The following is a 19,279-nucleotide window of genomic DNA, read 5'->3' as shown; positions in this document are numbered from 1 at the left end:
GAGACGTGCAGCCATGATGCTCCTGGGAGATGTCGTGATTGCAATTTACAGACGTGGCATCAGGTAGCATCAGGTCTCCAGGACTGAAGTACGGTGCCATTATCACAGAATCCTGAGAAGTGTGGCACGTTAAAGGCAAACACAAAGGTTTCTCCCTGCAGATAAAACCATTCAGATGTGTAGGCTCCGTGTAAATGAATTCAAATATCTCGTGTTTCTGCAGGTGGGCGCCTGGAATAAAAAAATGACATCATTGAGTCACTGGTCATGCCACTTCCCGGTCGCCAGAGGGCGTTGTGCACTCCTCACAGCTGGTGACGTACGTGCTGCGTAGGAGTGACGTTTAGGGAAGTGGTTGACAGACAACAACACATACAGTTGGCTAGTAATGAGCATTAAAGTGTTACGAGCTGTGGAATAAACAGAAATGAGATGATGGCCGTGCAGTGACACTTTGAAAAACCTTCGTGTGGCGCAAGAAAAACCAGAACAGGTAATTCATAGCGACGTAAATCCACTGTCACTGTTCTGCTAACGCTAGCTAGCAAGCTAAACCCGAGTTAGCACTGCTACAGAATATCAACTGGTCAAACAGACTCAAAACGTAAGTCTGGGGCCAACGCCCACTTACCTGTTATCTTATTTGTTTTAATATGTTATATAATATTCGCAAACTGTTAAAACAAAGCTGCATAGCTCGCTGTGGATAAACGTAGCACCTGGTGACAACAAAACTACAGTTCTTTCATCACTAATGAAGCTGTTCAATTGGGAAAATCCATGTTCAGTCAAACAGCAGTTTAATGTCTTATTTATCGTCCTTCTGTATATGTCTGCAAAGCCTGATCTCTCAAGTATCCCGGCAAAACTCTACTATCTAATCAAGGTAATGGATAGAAAGGTACAAAATAAATCGAAATAATTTACAGAATATAAAATGATAATGTTTAAATAGTATATGCCGAATTCAAAAGAAGACCTGACTGGTAAGCATAGGCTATTTGTTGAGTAACTTTCTCTTTGTTTATTTCGTAGAAATTTAATTTAATTTTAAACTGCCGGTTCTTTTCACGGCGTCTGGTCCAACTAACCTTACAGAAAACTTGCTTTCATTTATTCATGCGCTGGTTTTCACTTCGTCCAACTTGACATTGTTAGAAACATGAGAAGTTGTTGGTCTTATAGTAGCAAAACTAATCACTTTCATTTCCACAGAGAAGTATGATTAGATTTCCCTATATTAATTTCAAGCATTTGAGTCTGATCATTGTGCGATTCAGCGACCCAAACTGTTTTCCCACAATCTAAACTTAAATATGATGACAATGGTCTAATTGACAAGTGCCATAAACACAACTGTTGTTTCTTGTGTTGCCATAGGTTGAATATCATTAGGACTGACAGGAAAACAGTGAAGTCTTCAAACCTCTCCGATGTCTTCCGGCTGTCCTCCCCAGTCGCCTGCTGTGGCAAAGTCTGAAGTTGCAGTAGAGGGAGAATGTCCGTTGCTGGCTGCCACCTTTGCCTACTGGGACAACATCCTGGGCCCGCGGGTGCGACACATCTGGTCACCGAAGGGCGACCAGCTGATGTTCCTCAGTGATGGAGAGGTCACCTTTCTGGCCAATCACACTCTTAATGGGGAGATTCTCCGCAGTGCTGAGTGTGGCGCCGTGGATGTGAAGTTCTTCGTCCTGGCAGAAAAGGGCGTCATCATTGTGTCCCTCATCTTTGACGGTGAACTGAAGGGGGACAAGAACACGTGTGCCTTGTCCATCATCCTGCCGCAGACCGAGCTGGCCTTCTACCTGCCTCTGCACACCATCTGCGTGGAGAGGCTCAAACACGCCATCCGCAAGGGGCGCATTTGGATGCAGAAGGTAACGCTGATCCTTTAATCTCTCACTCCTGGACATAGGCTTAATATTCACACAGTAGTTAACAAAGATTTACACTTCATGCTTTTAAAATATACCTACCATCATTCATATCCGACCTTACTTTCCTATTTTAAAGGGTTATTATGAAATCTATCAGCTTTGTCATCCGTTTGGGACTGCAACAACATTGGCAGAGTAATAAAGTTGCTGTCTCCCGACAGAAAGGAGTAAGTTAGCTAATTAGTTCTGAGAGCTCCTGCGGAGACAGCAAGTGAGTAGGTAATAATAAGGGCAGACAAACCATCCTGAGACACTGTGCCTCAAAATACACCATCACCGCACATACTGCTGTAAAGGCCTATTTATCAATCTCCTGTGTTGTGCATGTTTATCACTATTGTTAGTTTTACTGCATCCCTCTTGTCAGACGGCTCCTCCGGACATAAATATTGCAGCAGGGCTTTATTTTGCGTAATGCACCTACAGTTTGGCCTGTTTCCTGCTCTGTTAGTTTTGTTGAGTCACGTTGAGAAACTATATAAATCATAGTCCCCGGTTTCCAGGGCTCTTATAGCTAGCAAATGTGGCTTACTGGCTTCAAGGCTGAGTGTCCATTCTCAGTTGTTTTTGGCACAGTCTCTAAACTGAAACTAAAAGTCAGTTCTTGAACTGCTGCTTGTTTTAATGGCTGAGAAACTGGACTGTTTTAAATTTAAAATAATAACAGAAAGATTGTTTTAGTTTTGGTACTAGTTTAAGTGCAACATCAGTCATATAATCTATTGATACAAAAGTGTTCTAACAGTATCCAACCCTGATTGTCCTTTAACCAAATATAACACACATTTTGAGGTTTGTTTGAAGTCGCAATGATTATTAATAAGTTACATAAGAGCTGAAGTACAAGATAAATTAATTCATTTTATATATTTATATCTGCTTCATGTAGATATGAAGCCCTTTTATATATTTTCTATTGCTTAATTTTTCGACAAATTAATGAACAGTGTGACATTTTAAAGTGACAAAATGAACAGATCATTGCTCTTTGGAGGAGACACTGTGTAAAATCGACCAGGATTCTTTATCAGTCTATTTATGATGCATTTTATTTTGTCCACCCTATGCATATCAAACATGCAAAAGTTTATTCCAAAAAATACCCCTTCATCTGTGTTTACGTTTACTGTTTCATGTTTCCTTTAACTTCAGGGCTACAACATCATCTCAGTGTTGAGCTTGGAGATCGTCCCTATCATGGAGTTGTTGGCCTCCATGAAGTCCCACAGCGTGACAGAGGATATAGATGTGAGCAACACACACACACACGCAGGCACGCACACACACCCCTGTAATGAATGTGAAATAAATTTAGGATGGCTGACATTGTTAACATTCATTATTGAATCCAAAAGCCTTAATAAATCTTGCCACCTTAATCTTTTAAAGTGAAGGGGGACATAACAGTTTATGATGAACATAGTGGTGACAGGAACTGAAAGGAGCTGGCTCCCATGTTGAAACACACTCGCATGAAATCCCAAACAAAATCGTTTGTCTCTAATTTTGGCAAATTTCCACAGTTTCATTCTTGCACTTGTTTAAATGGCCTCTATTTCCAAGAGGCTTGAATTATCCAGGTTCTCTGCCTAGTTCACCACCCGGTGGGATTCCACACATTTGTTCCCGTAATGCAACAAAAAAAAGAAGCACAAAGAAGCTTCCCGCAATCCTTCCCCCGCTGTTGTTTTGATGTTTTGGTGTTTCTTATTTTCATTATTCTTCCTGCAAATGTGCCCATCAGCACTTTTGTTTTGGTTGAGACAGATTTTCATTTTAAAATTGACTCATTTGTTTTTTGCTACTGCTGAACAGATAAAAGACACGGTGCTAAATGATGATGACATCGGGGACAGCTGCCACGAGGACTTCCTCCACAAGTAAGCACTCCGGTACAGGCAAATGGATACAGATGATGAACGGTGCCCATTTAACACCCATCAACCTACCAATGATGAGTAATGACTCTCCCCTTTACCAAAGATTCCTCCAGAGAAAATATGAAAGCTAAATCGCAGTAAAGCATTGAGAGTCCATTCTGACAACAGCACTGCTGATTGCTCCGAGCTGCACAGGATGTGTTCTATATCCCGTGGACATGATAAAGTATCTGGAAACTGGAACGTGTTTACCTGGATCCAAAACTTATTTGTATCTGATTTATTAAGATATTTAATTGGAAAAAAACCTTGTTTGATATATTATCAAAAGACCCGAATCTCAAGCAAACTTCATGAGTAAATATGTACACTTTTTGTAAAACACAATTATTAATGTAACTTGCTATGAACCCAGAGCCAATTGCTTTCTTAATTCTTCCTTGTAAACCCTTTTTCAGGGTTTAGTTCCTCTGTCAAAGTGATCGTTCCTAAAAGCTGTCATTAATAATTACAGTTGGGCTAATGAAGCGAATTGGTTCTAATTTGCATGTTTTGGTCTCTTTGGTTCAGGGCCATCAGCTCTCATCTGCAGACTTGCGGCTGTTCAATCGTAGTTGGAAGCAACCCAGAGAAAGTAAATAAGGTAAGTTCACTGGATTAGTGCTGCACACAGACAACATTTGGAATCCATCTGCGCAGCTTAAATATAATTTTGTGCTGTTCAGGGAATTTCTCAGTATTTTGAATCTCAGTCTGGGATCGGAAACAAAGTTACTGCTGTAACAGAGAGGATGTCTTAGTTAAAACAAGACACGTTGGGCACAAATAAATGAGAGGGAAATTGATCATGCACACTATATAGTTTTCAAAGCAGTCTTCAGTAGAAGCAAGAACAGTTTGAGGTGAAACGATGTGAAAATGTTGTATTACGATTATAGTGAACCAGATTATCATCCAAGTATCAGTGCTATCATGGTATTTTAAATGTTACTGTAGTACTGATAAACAAACTGAAATCATTTCAATAAGCTTTGTATTTAAATTATATATTTATCATCAATAAAAACAATAATGTAGCTACAATATCATATCAAAATCAAACAACCACAAGCAACAAACTATGTGTAAGAACAATACAACCATATGTTACATTACATTACATGTTATTTAGCTGACGCTTTTGTCCAAAGCGACTTACATTTTTAGTACACTCAACATTAATGAGGGGCCATTTAGGGGTTCAGTATCTTGCCAAGGACACATTTCGGCATGCAGATGGGGAAGAGTGGGGATTGAATGTAAACAAACAACGTGTAAGATGTTGATAACACATACAATTTAAAAACAAAACAAGTTGCAACCAGCTACAGCATTAGTTTGCCCAATGAACATCTAAAGCCTGCACAGTCTTAACTGTAGTTTATTTGGCTTGAGGCCTGAACAGAGCACTAATTAAAACAAGATCTTTATTTGTATCTACCAGGTAGCCTCAAGACAGATTAAGCTCTGAAAGCAAAATTAAGCTTCTTCAGTAAATTTATATGCTGATTTTCCAGCAATTCACCTTTTGTTTTAATCCAACAGTCAACAAAAGGCTGTTTATTTTCTGACCTTGTTTGGAAAAAGAATCTTAAATACAACATGATTGCATAACCTAACACAACCCCTATTGTGTCAAACTGTTTCATTCCGGTTCTGTTTTGTTCTGAAATGACCAAAGCTGTTCCTCTATTCAAAGTTCTTTTTTTGACAAATGTGACCGTGTTTTCTTGCAGATTGTGCGAACGCTCTGTGTCTTCCTCACCCCATCCGAGAGGAAGTGCTCTCGCCTATGCAAGGCAGATTCTTCCTTTAAATATGACACTGGCCTGTTTGTACAGGGTCTGCTCAAGGTAGTCACCAGTTCCCTCTCATTAGTTTAATGTGGTTTGAATTTGAGCTTGGTGCTTTATTTTGCCTGCTTGTGTGATCTCGCCCAGTCTGCGTTCTGACTGGTTTGATTTTTCTTCAGACCTGAAATAGTTGCATTAAGATATTCTTTATTACAACACTGCACAAGATTCAGATCTGTTTCATCTGAGCTTTCTTTAATGGGGTCTCCACATTTAGTTTTACTAGGGCAACTGCAATATGCAAAGTAAGATAATGGCATCTATTCGAGTAGATGTGCCATTTATGTTTGTTCTAGTTCAGTTAGTTTGTGGTTTCACACTATTTACGCTATAGGGTATAACACTTTGTAGGAAGTTAACTGGAATGAGAGCAGCAAAACAATGAGCAGAAAGCTCGGTAGAGTAGTTTGTTCCATCAACACAGTCAGCATAGTACATGCTGGCTGTGAATCTTATTTAAAATTTCCGTGTAAAATACAGTGTGAGACAAGAAGAATTGGCCTGGGGAGAAACAACAGAAAAGGATATTGAAATCTCGTTGCTTGCAGAATGTGAAATTATTTATTAAAGCTTCTTCACACATATGTGACATAGATATAGAACGTTTTTGAAAAGCTGATATTCACCCTTTTTTTGTTTGGCATTTCTTTAAGCGTCTGCTTCCTTTTTGCCTTTCTTCCTATTATTGTTGTTGTTTCTTTTATAAACACAGTGTGTCCTGTGCTCTTCAAATTGGGTCAAGACATGAATAATAATAATGTGTTATCACACATCACATTAAAAAATAATCATAGCAGGTTGTAAGATTATTCCAAAGTTGGCAGTTTGTCGATACAGGTTTCATAACCTTTTATTTATTTATTTATTTATTTATTCCCAGGACTCCACGGGCAGCTTTGTCCTGCCCTTCCGCCAGGTGCTCTACTCACCGTACCCAACCACTCACATCGACGTGGACATCAACACTGTAAAGCAGATGCCACCGTGCCACGAGCACATGTACAACCAGCGGCGCTACATGCGGTCAGAGCTGAGCACGCTCTGGAAGACCGACAGCGAGGAGGACATACCCCCAGACACAGTCATTCACACTGATGAATCCTTCACACCTGACCTGTAAGACATAAACATATCCATTGATATACAATTTTAATTTGCACTTTCTTAAGCTAGCTGTACTTTTCTCCTGCTCAAATTTAACATCGTAACTTCTATGTCTTTTTTCTTAGGAATATATTTCAGGACGTAATGCATAATGACACTTTGGTGAAGTCATTTATCGACGAGGTAAGTCTATAGCAACATTTATTATTTTTTTATTGTCCCTCTAAAAAGGGAAAGTTAGTCATCTTAATCAAGTCATGGGGAGAAAACTAGAATTACCGCACTGCGGTGGGATGCCTCTGCCAACCAGTGCTGTTTCTTTGTACACATTTCAACAAACTTTTATTTTCCGGATTCATATAAGGTCACTATGACCTTTGACCACTGTGAATGTGATAAAGTAATATGCACAAAGAAACTGCACTGGTAAGCGGAGGCATACAACCTCAGTGCAGTGGTTCTAGTTTACTTATTGTATACAAGTATATAAGTGTTATAGGTGTAAGAACTATTATATATTATATAAGATCAACGTATTGTTTGAAATAGCCTCAAAGTTTATTTCTGGCTGCAGGTCGTACTTGAAACTTGAGCCTCCATAACACTGATTTAATATCTAGAGCCCATAGATTCTAAGCATAAGAATTTATTCCCAAGGGTCGCAACGCATCATCTTTCCACAAAGGTGTCCCCAGAGTTGTGCTTACATGGTTTTTCTCATGACAACAGCAATAGTTTTTTTCTCAAGGTTAGCACATAGGAGGGTGGGGGGGTTGTGATATTATAATTTTTTTCTTTTGTAGCCCAGACTTCGAATTGACATCCTGTGTTGTACCCAGGTGTTCATGCTGAAGCCGGCCCTGTCCCTGCGGAGCACCTATCTGGCCCAGTTCCTGCTGCTGCTCCACAGGAAAGCCCTCACACTGCTCAAGTACATCGAGGACGAAACGTAAGAGTTCTCACTAACACAACTACCATTCAAATAACGAAAGGGATTAACATGTGGCTATAGGCACGGCACAGACAAATCGAAATATCAGATCTAATAGTTCAATTGCTCGCTGTCTTTTTTTTTTTTTTACTACACTGCACTCCAGCCATTGCCCTTGCTTAGACAGCAACATCATCACTGATCACCGCTGGCCCCCCACAGGACACACAGCCAGAAATAACTTTAAGCCCTGTCATCTGTTGCCTGATGTAACACACGTACTGTTCTGAAGCTTAGAGTCAAAATAGTCAGGTCAGTGATTTTTTCTGCATCTGTTCATCTTATCCGTGATGTTTGGCTGTACAGGGGTGAGGATATGGCAACCCCCTAGTGACAAATTACAGAATACATGGTCAAAGGGACCAGACAACACTGACTCCAACTGTGGAACAGCTGTTAGTCCTGGGTGAGGACCCAGCTGAACCAAATCTCAAATACCATTAGGTAAAAAGAGGAGAGGAACACACTCTCAGCTCAGAGTGGAGAGAGGGGTGTGACTTTACTGGTAATAACTGTGTATTGGTTTGAAATGCATGTGAACATGGTGAAGTTATAGCGATTCAGTTTACCGGAGGTGTAAAACAGACACTTGATGAACAGATGAAGTTGAATAGCAGTACGTCATACACAGAGAAAAAGGAGCACATTGTAAGGTTACCATTCAGGAGAAGTGCAAAGAACACAGGCACCTTTCTGCTAAACAGCAGAGGCAACTCATGATCGGATGAGTCATCGCTCAGCCTCGGCTGAGTGTGTAGTCGTGATGTGTAGCACAAGAATAATCAAGAATCGGTTTCTTTTTTTTTTACTGTGTGAATTTTTAACACATGGATGGAACCTGGTGTGAATCTTTCTAACCAGTGTTTCTCACCTACAGTAGACAACTGTATGCTTGTTGTGTGATTTTACCCAGTGATAGTGTATCTACTGATTTTATACTGAATCTTGAATCCTGGATTCTGAAGATGGAAAAAATCTTCATGGATGTTTTAATGGCCACCATTGTTGGTAGGACTTCTCCCAGTGCTGCTGATCATCAATCTGACACAGCGAGAGAAGTAGGGGCACAAAGCACTGTCCTCCTGTTCTTTGGATGCCTTTCTGACCGGTATTTACTGAGTGCTTCTGACCATGTCTCTGCTCTGATCTCATATTTGCTCCAGGTCCCAACTATGGAAATGTAGCATGAGCAGACAGTTTTAAAATTTTACATGATATATTTAACTAAATGCAGAATTAAACAGTTTTGTTAACGGCACTAGCTTTTCTCCTGCAAATACTCAATCTTTACACACATCTCTCTCACACAGGGGGATGGAGGGACAGTTTTTTTATCATTCTGGTTTAAAGGGGAAGGCATCTACCCTCATCCCTCCTTTCCTGCTTATCAGACCTGATCCCTATTGTCTATTTTCATGATCTGATTTTGTGCTTCTCTGTAAGACCAGAATATCAAAGTATTCCCCTGCTTCAGCTTTTGTCTTTCAAAAGAGACAATCCAAATGATGCACGTGTATGTAGAGAGGAGTCTAAAAAGTCTGTCCTTGAGTTTCGCACCAGCTATATGGGCATGTAGTCCTCAGCAGGCAGGCAGAACTGTGGAGAACACCAGCACTCTCTGTTTATGGTACACGGTGCACATGAGAGGATTCTGTATGATGTGCCAATACTAGGCTTCTTGGCCTGACCTGAGCTGCCCCCTGCAGTTGCAGGTGCTACAGATATAATCTAATTCTATTTTAAATACTGGCTGCAAAGAATGTGGAAGACAATACTTTGAGCTGTGGCAAACTAGGACAGTTTCTGTAATTTTATACACAATAAATACAAAATAAACAGCTGAGCCATACATCACAGGACAGCACTGGTATGTAGGAAAAAGGGCAAATAATTCATGTTGGAAAAGAAACTAGGAAGACGTGGCTGGTTGTCTAGCAACACAGGACGATGAATCCTCAGCATCACCTGAGAATGACTGCTTCCCCTTTAATGTGCCGAATGAAGCGAATAGTGTGTTGAGTCATAATGATGTAAAGGACATGCCATTGCTTCACAGCCACACAACCCTGAGAGAGTCTGGAGTGGAGCCAGCCATGACAACATCATCAGCATCAAAACACCAGATGATGCTTTTATGATCATCATTTTAATCACTGACAAGAAATTCTCATTTCTCTACCCACCGCAGGCACACAAATGGAGACTATTCCAGGTTGTAAGGTGACCTGGTGGCTTTTGATGGCCTCACACCACGTTTTACATTAATTCACCTTTAATTCAGTCAGTTCCTAGAATGTTCACTCAGTGATAAAACAAGTTAAAAACTGCTACTTTAGCTTTACACTCAACTAAATCCATGGACTTTAGCTGCTCTCCGGAGACCCCGTTCAGTACCTTGTAAAAGAAATAGGAATAATTTTGTCTTGAGTCACGCTCTGGTCCCTTTTTAAGGTTACAGTAACCACTTTCTGGCTTCACTCCAGAAGCAACTTCTTTATTCCAGACAATTCATCTGAGACTTTGCAGTCCACCATGTCATTAGCATCTCTGTATTTTTTCATGCCATCCTCCCTGTGGTGACTTGGTCAAAGCTCCATCTGGGCTAGACACATCCTTGTGCGCTCGCCATCAGTGGACTGACCTTTCTGCTCCTTTTAGGACAGCAGTCACACCATATTTAATTTAGTTTTACACATCTTGCTTTGCTCTTGTGTGTGAGAGATGTTTAAAGTCTTTCAGCAAGTGTTTCTTTATGCTACATTAGTATTTAGTCAGTCTTGCCTATCTGTGACCTCCTGACCCAGGCTTATATTTCTTATAAAATCAGCTATAAAGTTTCAGACTATTATTCTACTTACTCTAACTTTCGCAAAATATTGCCTTATTTAAATGTTTGTGTTCATTTGACAGTGTCCTAACACCCTGGCTCTAAAAACCCCTAACGAATTAATTTCTTAGTTATGTAGAAACACAAATCAAGGTGCACGCAAAGTACTTAGACCACATACACACAAACGCACACACACAATCATGAAAAAAAATCAGTTTTTCCACCCTCTACTATCAAAACTTCACATTCATTGCTCCAAATTTCTCTTTGCATCCTACTACATTTAAGACATTCTAGGATCAGTGCTTGTGAAGCTCAGATTAATTCAGGAAGGCACAACAACGGTGGTTTAGCCTCAAGAGTTGAAGCACAGTTTTGAGTTCTCAAAGAGAGTTTTCTCTGAGGTAAAAATTCAAGAGGAAAAGGAAAATGGACAACCAGTTCAACGTGGTTGTACCTTAGAACCAACACATCAGAATGATTCTTTGTTATATTTTGGGTTTATTCAGATGAAATTATACAGACATCACAAATTTTGTTAAACTAAATATACAAAAAATGTCTTCACAAAGCATTACCGATGCTGGTTCCAACTGAGATGTTTCCATACAAAGTAAAAACATGAACAACATACCTCACTGTTGAGAAAACACTAACCACACAAGGAAAACCATTATTCTTGGGCTCGTGTTAAAGCATATAAGCGGTCTAGTTTATGGTGTTGGTAACAATCTAATGTCTAAGGGCGTGCAATCTTCCAGGTGTCTCGACAAGATTGTTTATGCTCACTTGCCATGCTGTAGCGGGATACATAATTCATAGTGGCATGGCATTCCTGTCCACAGCTGCAACCCAACTAGATGCTAATGCAAATCCTCTGACCCTGAGTATTGTAGGTTGTTAGCGCTTACACCACAGTATCAATATTTCCTCACCTTCCTTTCCAGGCAAAAGGGGAAGAAGCCGTTTAGATCCTTGCGCAATTTAAAGACAGACCTGGATCTGACGGTGGAGGGAGACCTGAGCATCATAATGGCCTTCGCTGAGAAGCTGAGGGCGGGGCTGCACTCGTTTGTGTTTGGGAAGCCATTCTACACCAGCATGCAGGAGCGAGATGTACTCATGACCTTGTGACTCTTATTCTACATGTGCACTTTATTTATTGGACGGTTAACGAAAACATGTTTTTGTGATATTGTTTTTTTTATTTTTATTTGTATTAATGTTACATTAAAGCATGCAGATGTTGATTTGTGAGATAAACACTAGAGCCTGGATATTTGTCTCTGCTTTGCTGGAATGAAAATAACATTTTGCCTTCCTTTTGTGTGTCGATCAAGACAAGATTGATTGTTGCTGCTGTTATGAGCCATTATAATTAATGTTTTGATATATTGCCTTGATCAACTGTAAGCGTAATGTGAGTTTAATATTTTAAGACAACATAAATTATTCTCTGCGGAATGAATTATTCATATGTTCTTTGCCTTCTGCTAACAAAGGGTGTTGTATTAATTTATGGTGTTAAAATTGGCTGAGGTGCCCACCAGGACACTTGCAATTTAAATTAAATTATATTAATGAAAGCAAGTTATTTTTTTTCTTCACAGCCTGTGTTATACAACAACCTTGATTGGCCTTTAAACCTTTTGAACTTGTGGATTGCATGTTAGAAAGAATCTAATTATGACTGTGTGCTGACATTAGAAAAAGGTTGTGACTAATTTTAGCATTAGGAAAAAAACACAGAGGGTGTTTAAATTAAATCTTACCACAACTCTCCTTATAAAGCCGATCTCTTTCTGTAGAGTGTCTATATAAATGACTTTTCATAGTTGTCCAGTAAATGGATCTGCACTGGTTTATGTTCCTCCCACAGCAACCCAACTTTGCTGTCAGTATTATAAGGACATTTGTCTCTTAAAGTAAATCTGTTTTGTTTATTTGCCTTTAAAATATGCTTCCAAAAATGCTCATTATTTTGAGGTTGTTACATGTTGAGTCGATAATTATATTACAATTATACTGCATGTATGTACAATTTTAAATCTGGAGCCTTTTTTCCACTTGTATATGTTTAGCAGACCAAGTTTATTGCTTTATCTGCTCCCTTTCTTTTTACTTAATAGACTCATTCACTTTGTTGTAACAGTGAACTTTTGTCTTCGTGTTCAGATGGGGCAATCAATAATAAAAAAAACTGCTCTAACAAACGGTACATCTTTGACACTGCCTTCAGTTTCTTTAGTCAGTAAACACAGACCGACACATTTGGAATGAGGAAGTAGATGATTGAAGTAAGAATAGAATTGCAAAAAATGTTGAGCGCTGACACAACAGTTTCATTTTGACTTCGTAAACAGCAAGCTCCATAGATTTGGTACGTTTCAGATTTGAAGCTGATCTCTTAACTTAAAGCTTGGAGATCAACGTAGACACTACAATGTTGGCCCTTTATCTATAACCTGACCTTGGGTACTGCTTAGAGATGGAATGGAGTATCTGTGCAATTAGACAGGCACTGTTCTCCTAATGGTGTACAGATATACTGTAATATACACTATATACATAATATATAGTCGCATATACAGTGAGGATGGTTCCTCAACAATACCTACTTCACATTCACATGTGAGCAGTTTCTTTAACACTGAGCTTAAAACACTGACTTGCTGCAGCTGCTAGCACGTGTATCAAACTGTACTTTGATGGGACCTCTGATTCAACACGAGCTTTAACAGCACTTCTGATAAAAGGGAAATCTTACTCAAACACACTCAGATTTCTGGCAAGCTCAGTTTTGGCTGACCCCCAGCAGCGCTTGACAAGGTTAATGGAACTGGGTGTGCCAAATATCCTCTTTTATTTTACCACAGAAAGTGTTTTAGGTGTTTCTCTATGTCTTGATTTAAAGATTTCGATAAATCAAAGCAGTAAATTGATAAGTGAGGCGGGAATGATAAGAAACTTCACTGCAGCAGTTTTAGAACTGTGAAGTTCTTCATCAACAGAATGGTGTTCTCTGAGATGTGGCCACCCACAAATGGTATCACCTAGAAAAAACTGCCTTCTATAAACAACACTGTGAAAAAGGTAGCTTAAAGATTGTGGTCGGTCTTTAATTGCCTTGAGCAAGAAATATATAATAAGGTTTTCTCTAGAGGGCCCTGAACTGCTGCATATTCAAAACATGAGTGGAAATAACCAAAAGGGAAAGAGGTGTTAATTACTTATACTCCGTGATGGCATCAGCCATTTTCTTTGGAATACCAAGCATTTCAACTGCTGCCAGGAAGAGACTTGATAAATTGATTAGGAGGACTAGCTCGGTCCTGGGACACCCACTTGACCCAGTGGAGGTGGTGAGACAGAGGACGATAGGGGCGAAGCTGTCTCTTCTCTGATGGACACCCAGACCCATCCCCTGCAGGACACCATCACAGCACTGGGCAGCTCCTTCAGCGACAGACTGGAGTATCTGGAGGAAAGGTATCGCAGGTCGTGATGCAGACATTCTTGCTCATTCCAGTACAAATTGTGATCACTATGGTCCTCTACCTCGCATCTAGCGCCATGATCAGGTCAAAATGTGTGTTTAGTACAGTACAGTACAATACCTGACAAAATAATCCTATAAGCCTCCTGTGCTTTGAGAATAGGGCAAATTGTATAATGTTAACATTTGAAACATTACGACTATAAATGAGAATGTTAGCACTGTCCTCACAATCACATTTTTTCTGTCAGCTTTTAGTCTCTACGATATATATTTTTTGCCTCAACTGGTAATCAGGCGCTCCAGCAAACAGCTTCTAATGGTAATAAACAAACATAAATATTAAGCAAGTATCCAAATACTCAGGATTATAAAGTATTTCCTTGCTTTGTGAATGAAGCAGTTCTGCCACTGAGGTGCCCAGTGGATTCTGGATCCCTGCAGTGAAGAACCCTATTTATGAGCATTAGCATTAAGCTCAAAGCACTAATGTGTATTAGCATTGTGCACCTTTAGTCTTGCTTTAACAAAAATCTTAATCTACAACAGAGCATGACCTGCTTGCATATTGCAGTTTCAGTTACAGTATTACAGAACACTATTATGGTTGTCTTGGAGAGCACGTATTGCAATGTGAAAGGAAAATCTCATTTAAACAATTGAAATTTTGACAATACATATTTATCCACCATAATTACCAGGATATGGGCTCTATTTTGTTATGTATGCATGGGCTGGTCCTTTCAGCACCACATGTCACTGCTACAGAAACGCATGCTATTGTCTGGATGAACCCACCGACCAAAGGCCTTGCTTTCTTGAGACAGAAAAGATGAAAAATAACCTTTATGTTACTTTATTTACTTATCATTGGAAATATTTCAGCATGTTACCCTGGAAAAATACAGCCCACTCTGAAGATGAAACCCATCTTGCTTAGTCTTGATCTCTTGACTTATTATACATATCTTCATATTGCACATTAATAAATATATTCAGACACAAAAACAGTTTCTTCCCCCTCGCCGTCTCACTACTGAACAGCCAACCCACTGTGGCACTGTGCAATAACACTGGATCTTTATAATAGCCACTGTACAATTACTGCCGCAATCATATTTATTTATTTCACCCTTACTGTATAACCGTCATACTCATACCGTTTAATATTTATCCCTGCACTTCTTGGACTCTCCACTTCTTTGCACTATTGTTGTGTTACAATGCACAGCTCCTGTATATTGGCATTCCTCCATGTCTAAACTTTCTTTTCTTAAACTGTTTTACCGTTGCACTGTTTGTATTGTTTTGTGTTGTGATGTGTATTCTGTGTAAGCACACTGAGAGCCACTTTACCAAGTCAAATTCCTTGTTTGTGCAAACTTACTTGGCCAATAAAACCTGATTCTGATTCTGATATAATAAAAATGAAATATTACATATATATGATCTTTATTGTTAAGCTTTTACTCGTTATTCTGCTCTTGTTCCTAAGCCCCTGTCTTTCTCTTTCTCCTGTTCCTCACAGCACGTGCTCCTTAATTTATTTGTATGATTTAATATGGACACAATGCACATTCCTTGTATGTGAAAACGTGCTTGGCAACAAGTATGATCCTGAGACATGTCAGTCTTTGCTTCACACTTTCGATTTAAATCTAACTGAATCCCAGCCTGGTCCAGTGCACCCACTCAGCACCTAAACAATGACCACAGAGCCACTGCTGTAAAACCTGCTGTCTTGATTGGTTGTCACTGCCTGTCAGTTTGTGTGCGTGGCCCCCCCTCGCGCTCTCCTCTGATTGGTCAGTCACAACCATTCCGTTGTCCCCATTGGTCGATTTTATGACCGCTCTCACCAGAACAGGAAGAGATGAGAACTGGCCGTCTGCCAGGTAAATATTGCAGAGGATGCTAGCTGTGTTCACGTCCGACACGACAAAGGGACGACAACTCCTGAGGAACCGGGGCAAAGATGAAACCACACTCCTTACCGAGGACACTGAGGTATTTCACAGGCGTGCAGAGACTTGTTTTCACTGTTTGGATCTGGGGAAGTGAAAGGGTGCGGCCTGTTGTCATTAGCTTGCTAGCTAAGCACAGTGCTAACGTTGTGATAGTTAGCGGTTAGCTTAATAACCGCATTATCCACAAGCTAAAGCGTCACTAGCCGGTGGACCGGTTAGCAGCAGCGGGTTGTGACGATACAAAGACCGAAGAAATGAAGCATGACAGGCAACAATAAGCCCTTGTGAGTGGTGTTGAGGATAATACTCAGGAAATGACTCAAGACCTGGGATTAGCTAGGTGTGTGGTTAGACTCAGGTGCAGCTGAGGCTTCCAGATCAAATCTGAACACCAGTGAATTATTCATTTAGCTCAGCATGTACGACTGGAGCCTGTGGAAGTTTAGCTTGTTCAAGACAAGAGACGTGAGGCGATGATGGCTGTTCCAGTTCAGCATGTAAACAAAGCCTGATACTGTCAAGTGAGGCTCCAGCTCTCTGGTCTCTTGTCGTCCTCATCTGTCACACAGCACTGCCACTTGTGTTCTGGATTAAATGTTCAAGCTGGTGCTTTGAGTATCACCTCTGTTCTCAGAACACGGCTCCAGTCATTCAGGAAAGGTTTCAGGTCATATAGAGCAAGGCGCATATTTAGCTGATGAGCAGGTCAGTTGGCAGATGTTCAGTGCAGGTGAGCAGAGGCAGATCTGTGCTGGCTTCAGACCAGTACTCCGTTCTAGTCCGTCCACTTCCTTCTGCTTTGTTGTTTTCAACACGGATGCACTCGCAACACCAGCTAGAGCAGAGCAGTCGTGATAGTTAGCTTGTGCACTTGTGAAATGTTTCATGATCACACATGCTTGTCCAGTGGCTGCCAGACTCCCAAATGCATATTCAGTAGACTTAAGACTATTGAGACATACTAGTGTATTATAACTAGTGTATGTAGTTATTATAAATCAGTGTAGTGTCTGTAGTTATTATACATCAGTATAGTGTCTGTAGTTATTATCTTATGTCTGTGTTATTATACATAAGTGTAGTGTCTCTTTTTATTATCTAGTGTCTGTAGTTATTATCTAGTGTCTGTAGATATACATAAGTGTAGTTTTGATAGTTATTATCTAGTGTCTGTAGATATTATACATCAGTAAAGTGTCTGTAGTTATTATCTTATGTCTGTAGTTATACATTAGTGTAGTGTCGATCGTTGTTATCTAGTGTCTGTAGTCAGTGTAGTGTCTCTAGTAATTATCTAGTTTATGTAGTTATCATACATTAGTGTAGTGTATATAGTTATTATCTAGTGTCTGTAGTAATTGACAAGGGTCTTTAGTTATTATACATCAGTGTAGTGTCTGTAGTTATCATATGTTAGTGTAGAGTCTATAGTTATTATCTAATGTCTGTACTAGTTGTCTAGTGTCTTTAGTTATTATACATTCGTGTAGTGTATATAGTTATTATCTAGTGTCTGTAGTAATTGACAAGGGTCTTTAGTTATTATACATTAGTGTAGTGTCTGTAGTTATCATACGTTAGTGTAGTGTCTATAGTTATTATCTAGTGGCTGTACTGGTTGTCTAGTGTCTGTAGGTATTATCCATCAGTGTAGTGTCTTAGGTATTATCTAGGGTCTCTAGTAATTATCCAGTGTCTGTAGTTATTAAAAATTAGTCTAGTGTCTAGTAATTGTCAAGGGTCTTTAGTTATTATACATTAGTGTAGTGTCTGTGGTTATCAACTTATCATACGTTAGTGTAGAGTCTATAGTTATTATCTAGTGTCTGTACTGGTTGTCTAGTGTCTGTAGGTATTATACATCAGTGTAGTGTCTTAGGTATTTTCAAGGGACTCTAGTAATTATCCAGTGTCTGTAGTTATTAAAAATTAGTCTCAAGTCTAGTAATTGTCAAGGGTCTTTAGTTATTATACATCAGTGTAGTGTCTGTAGTTATCATACATTAGTGTAGTGTATATAGTTATTATCTAGGGTCTGTAGTTATTATCTAGTGTCTGTAGTTACAATACGTTATCTAGTGTCTGCAGTAATAATACATTAGTACGATGTCTGTAGTCATAATACATTAGTGCAGTGTCTGTAGTTATTATACTTTCAGAACCTCTCCAACTGTTCACATGTGAGTTCGACGACAGGTGTTGTCTGTAGTCTGATGTGTGTCTGTTGGTACACTCACATGAAGTGATTGGGTTTGTGTCCAGTTGCTTTAAGCGATGGTCCCTGTGATCGACACTATACAGTCTAGGGCTGCTCAATTAATCGAAATATAATCGTGATTACGATTATGGGGTCAAACGATCTCCAAACTACTATAATCGAGTTGAAACGATTATTTGACTTTTTTTTTTCGAAAGAGACGCGCATGCGCAATTCAGTCCTTCCTCCAAAGCATTCAGCGCGGCCCCGCTGACTATCTGCGTCAGGCACTCACTCTCCAGCAGCTGTGAAGTGATGGGGGCATGAGGACATTTCAAAGTTCTCAGTTACAAAGTGTTTTTTGGAGAGTGTTGGGGTTGCCATCATTAAGGGTTTGAATAACTGGGCACCGATATCCTGGTTTCACTGAGGAATAAGACACGCAGCCGTCATCGGCGATTACCGGAACCGGAGGTGACTGGTACTTCCGGTTATAGTAATTTCAAGAATAAAATTGACTTCAGAATAAGGGCACATAATAATCGTTTGAATAATCGTGATTTTGATATTGTCCAAAATAATCGTGATTACGATTTTTTCCATAATCGAGCAGACCTAATACAGTCTCTGCTTTTAAACAGAAACTGAAAACTCTCTGCTACCTGTGATGAGTCACTGACAGCAGTGATCATTCTGGGATGGCAGCATGATCTGTGCTCTCATAATTCATGTCAGACAGGTATCACTTAAAAGCTGAGTTTGAAAGCAGGATTTTTATTGTTACTCATTCATATGGAGCGAGTAAACAGAATTGGATTAGTAGCTGGTGTTAAATCCATGTGAGACACGGATCTTGTGTTAAATTGCCGAATTTTAATAGATAATCGTATTTGTATGTAAAGTCTAACTTTAAAAACAGAACATTTGAACTTTTTGTTGTTTGTGTTTCTTGTAAGCGCGAGAGAGCGCTGGCTTTGGTTCA

The 19,279-nt window shown here is 39.7% G+C and overlaps 2 protein-coding genes across 2 annotated transcripts in view; both read left to right on the top strand.

Annotated features, from left to right (window-relative positions):
• Positions 1-347: 347 nt before the first annotated feature.
• On the top strand, positions 348-12,846 carry c9orf72 (C9orf72-SMCR8 complex subunit). Its single transcript, XM_061083150.1, has 10 exons — positions 348-493; positions 1,381-1,880; positions 3,093-3,188; positions 3,756-3,820; positions 4,391-4,463; positions 5,596-5,712; positions 6,593-6,828; positions 6,942-6,999; positions 7,656-7,765; positions 11,585-12,846. Exons 2-10 carry the CDS (start codon positions 1,434-1,436, stop codon positions 11,769-11,771), a joined length of 1,389 nt encoding a protein of 462 aa, XP_060939133.1. The 5' UTR covers positions 348-493; positions 1,381-1,433; the 3' UTR covers positions 11,772-12,846.
• Positions 12,847-16,019: 3,173 nt separating this feature from the next.
• Positions 16,020-19,279, top strand: part of kiaa1109 (KIAA1109 ortholog) — an 82,954-nt gene continuing 79,694 nt past the window's right edge. Inside the window, exon 1 of the mRNA XM_061083148.1 lies at positions 16,020-16,140. The gene's annotated coding sequence lies outside the window, so the exon portion shown is untranslated. The remainder of the gene's footprint in view (positions 16,141-19,279) is intronic.

The sequence above is a fragment of the Limanda limanda genome, chromosome 12 (genome assembly GCF_963576545.1).
Source record: "Limanda limanda chromosome 12, fLimLim1.1, whole genome shotgun sequence".
NCBI lineage: Eukaryota > Metazoa > Chordata > Actinopteri > Pleuronectiformes > Pleuronectidae > Limanda > Limanda limanda.
Note: the sequence above shows the minus strand (reverse complement) of the source record. Positions and strands in the feature narration are given on the sequence as shown.